Here is a 12,791-nt window from a genome sequence, read left to right on the forward strand (position 1 = left end):
AAGTGTGGCTAGGGCCACTGAGTAACTCATTTTTAATTTAATTAAATTCTGACTAACTTTGATTCAAATCTCAGTAAGTATGTGTGATTAGTGGCTGCCATACTGCAATAGCACAGCCCTCAAGTTTAATAAAGGTGTGATGGGATATAACATTTTAGTCAATGATTATTCAGTAAGTGGGAAAAGGGTAATCTTCATGCACTGTCCCTAGTGTGACAGACAAAACAATTTTAATTATAAATTTTCCCAATGGCTAAAGGAGCTAGCTCTGAGAAATCCAGCCACCTTCTCTGACAGAAGTCAAATTACCAGAAGGTGGTACTTGTATTTTGAGAAAAGACCATGGCAGTTAGAAAAGGGCATTTTAATTATATTAAAACTTATGAGTGTTTATTTTTCTGAAACCTTTCCTTAGGGGTTTAAACACCACCCAAAGGAGGTTTACTGTGAAAGAAAATCTGAAGACGGAACTAGCATTAGCCGGGACTAAGTCTGGGTGTACTGAGTGCTATGGGGAAAGGAATGAAAGAGATTAACTGATAGAACCGAAATCCTGATTTCTCAGTATGATCAACTCTTTCACATCTCAAACAAGCTGTTTGTACAGCTAAAATATGACCAAGTCTGTACACTGATACATACTTTCACACTGCGTAAGGCCGTACTTCTGAATTTAGAAATAGCAAACTTTAAAAGGCCAAATAGCTAAAAAGACTTTAGAGACCAATCATCCCCCCAGTGCTCCCCAACCAACATGAGACTTCCCCTGCCGGTGGCCTCAGACACAACAGTGAGGAACAGCAACGGAAAATGTTTTTAGAATGTGATCAGGTGGAAATGTTTAAAAAGCTACTGTTGTGTGGGGGCAGAGGGTATATGGGAAATCTCTGTACCTTCCTCTCAATTTTTCTGTGAATCGAAAACTGTTAAAAAAAAAAAAACAGTCATAAAAAAAAGTCACTGTTTAAACACTAGAAATCTCAAATTAAGAGTTTGGCATTTTTTTTTCCCCCCACAATTTAAAAGCATCATAGCACAGGAGCTTGGAGGGGTTAATAAAATAATTTTTCTGCATATGCAAAAAAAAAGTTTGTAAATCTGGAAAGATAAAGGCTAGGAAGATTATGAGGGATAGGGTAACACAGACTAATTTATAATTTACCAAATTCCAGATTATATAAACAAGGGACAGTTCCCCAAAACTTGACAGAGACAAAAAAGGAAATAGTAAGCAATGTAATTTGTCATTCTAAAATGGGGTATTAACTGAGAATAAAAAGAGGGCACACAGGATTCACATATATTTGTGACTATCTACCTGAGTTACTGAGGGAAACTGAAACTAGCTGGAAGAACAGCCTTAATTCAGGCACCAAGAGTGGCTTTATCAGACGCGAGGCACTGAGCTAAATGCACCACTTAGGCAGCTCAATTCACACTCTCACACACTATGACCACTTACATATTCTTTTACTGCAGGAACCTGGAAACTGTATCATTGTAAAAAATCAAAACATTAAACCAGAGTATAATTTCCGGTAGATGATTGTTTTCAGAAAAGACCCAAATCCAGCATTATACAGTTAAACTGACAGAATTAGGAAAGATCAGGAATCAGACTTAGAAAGTTAGTACATTTTGTTTAAAAATTAATTACAAACTAACTACAATTTAAAAACATGCTTTAAAAAGAATAAATGAATGAACTAATCAGAAACAGACTCAGAGACATAGAGCAAAAACTGAGGGTTGCTGGGGGCGGGGGATAAGGGGGAAGGTGAGGGGATTAGAAAGCATAGTCGGTAACCACAAGATGGCCACAGGGATACGAAAGTCAATTTGGGGAATGTAATCAATAATGTTGTAAAGATTTTGTAGGGTATCCAATGGACACTTGTCCCATTTGGGAGACCACCTCAGGGATGGTGTAGATGCCTGATCACTGCACTGTACACCTGAAGCTGAAGCTGAACAATAATGAATGTCAGCTATAATTTTATATCTAACTAACTAACTATATATATATATATATATATATATATATATATATATATGTGTGTGTGTGTGTGTATATATATATGTATATATATATGTGTGTGTGTGTGTATATATATATGTATATATATATATAAACATATACATATATACATATATATACATATATATGGTTATAAGAAATGGAATACAGTATTAGGAATAGAGACAATGAAAATGTAATGGCTGTGTGCAATGTCAGAGGGGTAGTAGATGGGGGAGAGGGGTTATCACTGTGTGAGGGATATAAATGATAAACGTCTAACTAAAACAAACAAAAAACAAAAACATAAAACATACTTTAGTAAAACCAAAGTTAAAAAAGTTTAAGGATACTATAATGATAAATCATTATTTACCTAAGGGAATAAAAATCTTTGTAATTAGATTCTATAAAATAATAGTAACTTTATAGAAATGATATCAATATTGCCAAATTCATATAATAAAAGCCAAAACTATCAATAGTTTCAAAATATTGTTTAGTGAAGACTACATGAAAAAACATCTTCTTTTGTTTGTTTTCAAGACAGTAAATTTAAAACGTAGAACATTTCTAAGCCTTACCTTTACAAAAATAGTGGTAGGTATAAAACGCCTGAGCAGTTGATTTGTGAAGTTAGGAAATCTAAGCAAGTTGATGTTGAGAGACGGCAGTTGCTGGTATCCAGCCATCAGGGGATAGAAATTGTATAACATTTCCTGTTCGGTGCCAGGTAGGATACGCAATCGAATCTAAATCATAAACATTTATGAAGAAAGATAATTAAATATACATACTTTCAATACCTCTATGTTGTCACCACCAGATTATCTGCAAATGATTGGACACCCAAGTCCGTGTTTCCCCGAAAATAAGACCTAGCCGTACAATTGGATCTAATGTGCCTTTTGGAGCAAAAATTAATATAAGACCCGGTCTTACGTTACTATACGACCGGGTCTTATATAATATAAAATATAATAAAGTATAACAAAATATAATAAAATACATTAATTTTTGCTCCAGAAGATGCATTAGAGTTGATTGTCCAGCTCGGTCTTATTTCCAGGGAAACACAGTATTTCTGGTGAAATATTCTCTTTCTCCTACTCCATCTACCAGACAGATTTCAAAATGTAGGGCTGAATTAGTATGAGGCCAGAACCACGTAGATAATACATATATAAAAAATATGAGCACAATTTCTCAGTTTCTATCAAGATCTAAAAGGAAAGTTATACCGGCTTAAAAATGAGAACACTAGATGGATCAATATTTTCTGCGTCTCAGACCAGGTAACAGGTAGATGTTACAGTGACAATATGCTATGGGATAATTTGTAGAAACGTATCTTTGTAAACATTATATCAACACAAGACAAACTAGCTGTTTACTATGTTTTTTTGGGGGGGATTTTACCTTTGTGGTAAGGTAAGTAACTTCAGGGGAGAAAAGATGTTTGGAAATTTTTAATAATACTTTAGAAAAGAACACAAACTGGTAAGATTTTGGCATCTTATAGTATCTAATTATTTGTAAGTTAGTATGTGAAACAGATCAGGTCAAGAAAAGCTCACTCATTTGCAAATGAGTACATTATAGGTATATAATGTTCCAAAGATATGCACGTGTGTACCAACCGATTATAGCTAATATTACACTTAATATGTAAGTTTAAATTAGTGCATGAACTTACAGTATACTTCATATATAATTCTATTTTGTATTGAAAAACAAACAGCACTCAGAATATGCACAGCACAGATGATTAGTCAGAGTAGGTACTTCTAGGTGTCCCTCTAATTCCCCTAATTATGTCCTCATTAATAAAAAGTATTTACTGACTATTGAGGGGTGTCTCTGTTATCACTTTGGACAGTGGAGGACAGTATTCTCACTGAAACATGATTTTGCCTGATAGCGTATGTTCCACTCAAAAATCTGATGAACTTTTCCACCTCCTATTTGAATGGATGAATCAAAATGCCCGAATAATTTATTTTTGTGTGTAGACACAAATGTATCTCAACGTATCAAAGACAAGTAAATCTATACAAGATCAAAATCTCTGAAAAATTTTACTGATAGTTCAGAGGAGAATTAGACTTTTAAATAGGTTGTCATGCCTCGAGGCCTCAAAATGAACAAAGTCAGTCTCTCTTCCTCTCTCTTTAGTAATAAAAGGGAAATCTAAAACTTTCAGGAATTCTCTTATACTCCAAGGATTTGTGAACTCTTGTTTCATAAGGAGAAAGAACCTAGATGTGTGTGCTCGATATGAAAAATGGTTCATATCCATTTTATGAATGCCCATTTAATCCCATTTAATCCACCTCTATAGCAAGTTGTACTTAATCTTCAAAAGTGACTAAAAATCCACTATCAAAATAGTAGGGACCACAGTCAGCCTTATTAGCACATTTATAAAAACTAAATGTATAGTTCTCCATTTCCTGGCCACACTTTTGTGTCTATATGAGCAACCCAATAAGATAGGAACTGTACCTGTTTAAGACCCGAGAACATGAAGGCATCGCTGGGCTCCACGGAAATTTCCACATCTTGAACTAAGTTAGTCTTATTCTGTAGGTGATACTTGACAGGTAACGATTCTCTGACTCGTCCAAAGGATGGCAGATCTGTAGAGAAAGATGAAACAATTCTTTTGGTTAAAAAAATTTATGGGTTATTTTTGTAAATAAATCTCAATCTTTACACATGGGATTATTTACACTAATAATATTACTGCACTCTTGCTAAATAAGGAAATTCTTTGACTGAACAATAGCCATGGGACTATGATAAAAACAGGCTAATAAGAACGAAAGTCTCCTTCTAAAACTGATTAAGTTATAGAAAGGGTCTTGGCTATCAGGAGCTGAATTACGTTAGGAATAATTTTTAAAATCTATAAAAGATTTTGTTAACTAGTAACCATGGCTCAAAAGGGAATGATAGGAGCACATACCATTAACTATGAAGTATCCCTGCCAAAAACTTGAACCTGAATCTGATCAAGTTTATAGATCTACCAACTTATAGGGACTGAGAAACACTTAAAATGATACAACGCAATCAGCAAAATCCAGGCTGTAGGAAGCTCTATAGGACAAATGACTCAGCTTCTTCAATGAGTCAGCAGCAAGGAAGTAAGGGGGGCGGGGGGGAGGTAATGGAAGAGATGGCAGTGGAGAAGAGGGACTCTGCCTACCTACAGATTTCAAACATATGAGACATCCATCAACTGCAATGTAGACAGTCCTTAGAACAAACTAAAGAACATTCAGAGTCAACTAGGGAACTTCCAACACTGGAATTTGATATTAAGAAATTATTGCCAATTTTAAAAGTCATAATAATGGTATTTTGATTATATTTAGAAAAATAACCACTAATATTAAAGATGCACACTAAAATATTTATAGATGAAATTGTATCTGAGATTTGCTTCAAAATAATGGGGGTAGGAGGAGTGTTAGCGGTACAGATGAAACAAGACTGGTCATAATCTACTTTGGTAAATATTGGGCATTTTTCATAATAAAAAGCTTTTTAAAATCTTAGCAGCCAAAATAAACATTCTTACTGGATTCTTTTTATTATGTAAAATTTGAAAGCCGTTACCTGCGTTCACATGAAGAGGGATATTTTCTACAATCACATGTGGCAGAGTAATGACAGTGCTGATGACAGGGACGTTCTCCATGGCTGAGGTCCTACGGCAGCAAAGGGCGTCGTTTACATTCACAATTTATGTAAGAAGTTAATAAATCAAAAACAGGGAACACAGATGTTCACCAACTAGTTTCAAAGGAAATATACATTATTTACCTATTTTCTAAAACTTTATTAACAGAAGTGGTTTTGTGAAGTAAGAACTTTTAGAATCCCATTTTCCTTTTGAGTATTTCTAATTAACAATGTCACAGCCCAAGGCTGCTGTGTGGTCCCAGTGGCTAATGAAGCAAGGACTGCCCAGAATGCCCATCAGCTCTACCCAAGCTCACTATGGAGCGGTGTTTGTGGTAAAGCATCCTCAGTGCAGTGATTTACATTATGCCACAAACACCTACCACACCAAGGGCAGTTCACGGATGAGCATCAGACTATTTCGAGGTGTACCGCGAGGTGTAACTACACTACAAGCACACAGCAGGAACCGAAGAACCAAAAATGTTTTACTGAAAATAAACATAGTGCCATTCTAACGTTACTGACATACAGTGAGTAACAATATGAAACTGTCAGGTATTTTCCTCTGTACTCAGAGTGGGAACCAGGGGGCAGTTGGCAGCTATCTGATTGCCAAGGAAAGCCCTTAGGAAGAGTCTGTATCTAGAAGTGGAACAGCCAACAATGTGCAAACTATTACAGAGCAAAAGCAACAGGCAAGAAGATCTCATCCTTCATCATTAAGAAATACGTCTTTATACTATTATAGTAACATGATGGAATAATTAAGCAGTGCCTTCAAAATGCTGATTTAATTCCTATAAAGATATAAGTTAAACATCAATATGGTAAATTCAGAAGTAGGGAAAATAAAACAAAGTTGGTTTTTTAAAATAAAATTATATATTTTCATATTTATAATAAACCTTACTGTTTTAAAATTTATGAAATTGAGTTACACCACAAAAATAACACATGAAATATCACATATGTGCCGCCCAGTCTAAGAAAACGTAACAATATAGTTGAGTTTTCCCATGTACCCCTTCCATCTTGCATCTCCCCACCCTCCCATCCAGAAGTAACTACTATCTGGAATTTGGTATGTATCACTCCTATGTATTTTACACTTTTCCAAATTATATTATGTAGCCCTAAGAAACACAGACTGTTTTACATGTTTTCCAATGTTATATATATGAAAGTTGTTCATATCCTGAACTTCTGCAGGTGCTCTGTTCACTTAATATCAATAGGATGATAGGTGTAGCTGGTTCAGGCATTTCCAGTGATATGTAGTATTTCATTGTATGATTGCCACATTTTATCCATATTCCTGTTGACAGACATTTAGCTCGTTTCTAACTTTTTACAGTCAGTGCTGCTATGAACATTCTTATACATATAACTTTTATATGCATGTTCGAGACCTTTCCTAGGACTACAGAGTATAGACATCTTCAATTTTACCTGGAATTGCTGAGTAGATTTCCAAAGCAATTGTTCTCATTTATACTCTACATCTTTGACAAACTTTGCATCAGTAAACCTTTTCATTTTTCCAAACTAGTGGGAATACGTTTGAATCTCAGATTACTAGTTAAGACTGACTTTCTCTACCTATATTTACTGGCCATCTGGCTTCTTCGATTTCACTTCTACTGTCTCAAGTATTCTACTCTCCTTTCTGTTCGGAGACTTGTGTTTTTCTCGTGATTTGTAGAAGTTCTTGACATGAATTTTAAAACTTTGTCAGTTTTGCATGTTGCAGATAACTTTTCCCAGTTTGTATTTTGTCTTTTCAGCTTTCTTTATGTATTTTTTAATGAACTGATAAAGTTAATTTTAAGAAACCAAATTCATCAATTTTATTGGCTTGTACTTTTTGTGTCTTAAAGAAATTCTTCCCTACTCCAAAATCATAAAGTAATTCTCTTATTTTTCTACTAAAAGTAATGTTTTGCTTTTTATAATTAGAACTTTGACATACTTAGAATTAATTTCTATACACAGTATATATCAGAGATCCAATGTTTTCCCAAATGGATACCGAACTGTTCATCGCCAATTACAAAAGTTCATCCTTTTGTAAAATTTACAATGTTACCTCTGTAAAATTTAATTTCCATGTGTGGATCTATGAATCTATTTCTAGACTCTCTCTTTTGTTCCACTTGTTTATTTACATATCCCTGAGCCAATACCATAGTGATAAGTACTGTAGCTTTACAGTAGTTGGAATTTACAAGGGCAAGTACCCTTGCCTAGTTCTGGAATATCTTGACTAATTCTGACTTTTTGCCTTTCCATACAAATTTTGGAATCAAGAGTCTCAAGTTCCACAAAAATACAGAACAAAATAAGCTGTTGAGATTTTTGAAAAAGACTGACTCTATAGAACAATTTATAATATTAAATCTTAGCCAAATCCTACCCAAGACCATTCTGTATGTTTCCCATTTATTTAGGTCTTCCTTTCATGTTTTAAAGTTTTATAATCTTCTCCATAAAGGTAACATACACCTTCTGTCATACAAGTATATATTTCTACGTATCTTATAATTTTTGTTATGTAAATGATACCTATTTCATAAGTACACTGCCTAGTTTTATTACTGATATACAGAAATCCAACTGATCTTGTATATTGATGTTATACCCAGCAACCTTGCTGAAACCCTTACAGTGCTAATAATTTGTGGATTCCCTTGGGTTTTCTATGTAGACAACCCTACTAACTACAAATAAGGGCAGTTTCTCTTAATGTTTTTAATGGTCATATCATCAGAATAACTTGCTAAAATTTCATCAGTACCTGTATATTGGTCACAAATTGTGACAAATACAAATAAAAGTTTAATTTTCTTTTTTAATCTTTGTGATTTTGACAAATGGTCAGTGACAACATGAGACTTCTAGTCTGCTCTTGAGGACTGACAGAAGCTCCCAACTATTAAATGACAATGACAAATAATAAAGGCATCAGAATAGCACCAATAATGGAGAAAAGAGGGCTGATAAAATTTTACCTCTTCCAGGAGATAATATAATGCCCAGTTGCTACTCCACCTTCAACATTTCCAACAGATGGGCACCGAAGACAAAAGCATTCACTAGCACTCTCTCCAGTCTGTAAGACAACTACAAGAAAGAACCTTTATAAACCTTATGCAATGATTTCATCTATGAAAGGAGAGTTTTACATCCAAGTAACACAACAAAAAAAGAATACCTTATTATAAATTATTTAGACTTAGAAACTAAGTAGAGATGTTAAATAACTTTTTCAAGGTCACAAAGTCCCTATCCAGTGTTTTTTTCCTAATCTAGCAATATTCCATTATAATAAAAATAATAGGGGAGGCATCTGTATGTCTGTGACACATTCCGATGGGAACTAATGAAAAGGAGAAGTCTGGAGTCAGAATAATACCCTTTGGTGATTATTTTTATTTCTCCAAATTATTTCATGTCTCTAAAGTGAACATTTCATGATCCAGAAAACACTAACTTTCTCTGAATAAACACATACTATCGATACCACTCAAATGGAAATACATCATCTATTGCCTTATCATTACCTAACGTGGCTACCTACCTCTCATGCAAGGAAACTTTCCTCTTGCCAATTTTATAATAAATCTCCCAACAAATGCTCGTCTAAGCTAAGTCTTCCCTGCCCTTCAGCACGTCACCGCCTGCAATGTCCCTCCTTTAAATGCAAGACGGCAACGGTGCCAATCTAATGCGAACTCTATGAGTGAAACCTTGTAATAACATAAAAGTCCCTAAATATTAAGTAATTTTTTTTGGTTTTCCAGTGAAAAACATTTTGATAAATTAATAGTTACGATTGTGGGTGGATACCAGAAGTCAAAGGGAAAAAAGCTGGGTCAATCTTTAACTCACTATGTTTAAGTAATTTTTAAAGACTAAGAAATAATACTGTAGCCCAGTAAATAAAAAACACATCAATTCAGACCTCTTAAGATACTTTTTTAAAAACCTGGAACATTCATATGAAATTCTTCCAAAGTCCTCCCTAATTCTACGAAGTTAACTAAAATGATCACAAACATTTTTTAACAATTAACAAACTGGGGTCAAATGTATGACCTAGGAAAGCTGTGGTTTTTAATGTGTCATACGCAAATTGTATAGCGCAGCAGTGCTGACGTTCTGCAGGTGGCACAGAATAATGCCACCCCTGCCCCAAAATACCCACATTCTAATTCGCAGAACCTGTGACTGATGCCTTACACGGCAAAAAGGACTTTACAGATGGGATTAAGATACGGAGCTTAACACAGGGAGGTTATACTGGATTATGCAGTTGGGCCCAATGTAATCACAAGAGTTATAAGGGAAAGAGGCAAGAGGAAGTCTGAGGAAATGTGACAATGGGAGCAGAGGAATCTGAAGATGCTCCACAGCTGGTTTGGAGGATGGAGGAAGGAGCCACATGCCAAGGAATCCAAGTGGCCCCTAAAACCACTTACTGGGGTAATTTGTTATAGCAGCAATAGGAAACTAGTAACGGGAGGCTGAGAGTAGACATTATCATTCATTTAATAAACATTTATTAAACCAACTACTGTGAGGCCGGCACTACAAAGAGGAGGCTCTAAAGGAACATAGTGTAGCAGGGAGCCAGGCCTACAACAAACGACGACGACATAATGGGGGAAGTGTTGGTATCAGTGGTGTGTACAAGACATCACGGTTAAACAGGGACGAGAGCTTAGCCCTGCCTGCTTGGGAGGAACAGAACCTCCAAGCTTCCATGAGCCCTCAAGAGCCAACAAGACTTCAACAGGTTGAAAAAGAAGAGGGAGGGAGTTTTGGACGAAAGTAGTATGTTCAAAAACAGATGGGAGCGATGTTTGCTGATGGTAAAATGTCTGGCTTGGCTGAAGTCTGGGAAAGGGAAAAGGAAGTAGAGGGACTGGTGCAGAAGAAGCAGGAAAGGTAAGCGGCCCCTCACTGGGAAGGGTCTGGTATGTCATGGAAGTTTTCAAGTTCAGAACAGTCTTCTGAGGAATCAAACTGGCAGCAGTAGGAAAAGTAGACTAAGGGAGAGAAAGGCAAGGAGGCAAGCAATTTAGAAGCTATTTCTAAGGCAGATACAAAATGAGGATGGCAGTGAGGATGGAGAAGAGACGCTGGGTGTAAGAGATGTGTAAAGGGAGAACTGCCACTTTAAGTGAAACGACGTATGATGAAACCAATTTTACGAGAGGCTAAATGCTGTAAGTAAGAGTTAAGTTCCCACGGCATCTCACGATGCTGTAACGAAACAACATTGAATGAAGTGATATTATACGAGGACCTGCTGTTATTATTTTATTTTCAAGTACATTTGTCGAAAAGTAACTAACTTCCTTACAGTAGCAAAAACCTGATTTTTAAAAATAAGGTGTACTCAAACAAATTGTAAATTATGCTAATTCTACCTTAATTCTAAATGCATTTGCTTTTGTGAGCATAAGTCTCAAGATCCCTCCCTTACCAAAAAGCTAACTCTTACACTGCTAACCTACACACACACACACACACACACACACACACAGTGTCTTCTGCTAATTAAGTGGGATGAGCCACATTCTCACCTTGGTCCACCTGGGACTCTAGCTGATCCACTGGGCTCATAGCAGGAGCGAGCTGGAGCTCACTGGATACAATGGTGAGGGGCCAAGGGGAGGCACTTAGGAGGTCTGTCATCAACAGAAAGGGGATGTCAGCATAGACCCTTTCCAGGTGCTCAAACTGTCAGAAATGAAGACAAAAGGTCCATTACCAACTACATTAATCCATTTTATTTTCTGTTCATTGCTGTAACTTAAGTGATTTCCAATATACTTCACAGTGACATACCTTTGTAGAAACAAATTTAACTGCAACATCAAATGGAAAGACGGTTTCTATTGTTACAGTTTCATCCTGCAAAAGTGTAAAAGGCACATTCAATGGCTTTTCTAAATCTTAACGATAAAGTTTAAAAAATAGAAGGCATACAAAACACAGTCTATTATTGACCAATAAATAATCCCAATTTATATATTAAGAAGCTAGGATCTTTGGATATTTGTAAAAATCTATGTAGAGAAACTAGACTACTTTTTCTAATAAATTATCTTATGGTATTACAACAGCTCACACTGCAAAGTGCTTTCTTACACATTATTTTTCTCAGGATCTAATGCAAGTGGGCAGGGCAGGCACTGTCACCACTTTACAGTACAGGAATCAAAGGTTAAGGAAGATTTTAAGTGTTTGGCTTTAAGCCACAAAGCTCGTAGTACCAAGCAGGGAATCTGGGTCTTCTTCCAAAGTTCTTTACCTCACCTCAACTCAAAAGGACTAAAATAATAGTAATAGTAATGATAACAATAATGGATTCTGACACAGTGTTATAATCATTATGCACATATTTTTGTAATGCTCATAACTCAAGGAAACAGGTGCCATTATTACCGCCATTTGAAGATAAAGTTGTCACACAGCTAGTAGGTGACAAAGGCTAAAATAAACCAAATCTGACCCTGGAGCCTGTACTTTTAACCAACATGCTACACCTCCTCTCTACAAGAGTCTGTTCAAAAAAACAATAGGGTTATTATAACTCTGGAAACAAACACACCCTGTTGGTTGAGAAACCTTGAAAAAAGGTTGCGTTGATTAAAATCTCAGGCTGTAATGCCAGATAGATGTGGATTCTAATCCTGGCCGGATACACAACTAGCTGTGTAGATCTTGGACATAGAGATGTGACCTTGGGAAAGTTACATGGTCTCTTTAAGTTTTTCACCACTCCTCATAGGATTGCTATGATAATGCACACAGAACACTTAGTGAAATGCTTAAATCATGTTTATTACCGTGTTTCCCCAAAAATAAGACCTAACCAGACCATCAGCTCTAATGCATCTTTTGGAGCAAAAATTAATATAAGACCCAGTCTTATATTACATTACATTATATAAGACCCAGTCTTATATAAATAGTAAAATAAGACCGGGTCTTATATTAATGTTTGCTCCAAAAGACGCAGTAGAACTGATGGTCCGATTAGGTCTTATTTTCGGGAAAACATGGTATTATG

The 12,791-nt window shown here is 35.8% G+C and overlaps 1 protein-coding gene across 2 annotated transcripts in view; it reads right to left on the minus strand.

The window, feature by feature from the left end:
- TRAPPC11 (trafficking protein particle complex subunit 11) overlaps nucleotides 1-12,791 on the minus strand; it is a 43,355-nt gene that overhangs the window by 2,288 nt on the left and 28,276 nt on the right. For both annotated transcript variants that reach the window (XM_074329855.1, XM_019736172.2), the window contains exons 24-29: nucleotides 11,564-11,629; nucleotides 11,299-11,455; nucleotides 8,719-8,830; nucleotides 5,642-5,733; nucleotides 4,523-4,656; nucleotides 2,602-2,769 (exon numbers count right to left, since the gene is read on the minus strand). In XM_074329855.1, coding sequence (XP_074185956.1) covers nucleotides 2,602-2,769; nucleotides 4,523-4,656; nucleotides 5,642-5,733; nucleotides 8,719-8,830; nucleotides 11,299-11,455; nucleotides 11,564-11,629 — 729 coding nt within the window. The remainder of the gene's footprint in view (nucleotides 1-2,601; nucleotides 2,770-4,522; nucleotides 4,657-5,641; nucleotides 5,734-8,718; nucleotides 8,831-11,298; nucleotides 11,456-11,563; nucleotides 11,630-12,791) is intronic.

Source organism: Rhinolophus sinicus, linkage group LG04 (genome assembly GCF_036562045.2).
Source record: "Rhinolophus sinicus isolate RSC01 linkage group LG04, ASM3656204v1, whole genome shotgun sequence".
NCBI classification, from domain to species: domain Eukaryota; kingdom Metazoa; phylum Chordata; class Mammalia; order Chiroptera; family Rhinolophidae; genus Rhinolophus; species Rhinolophus sinicus.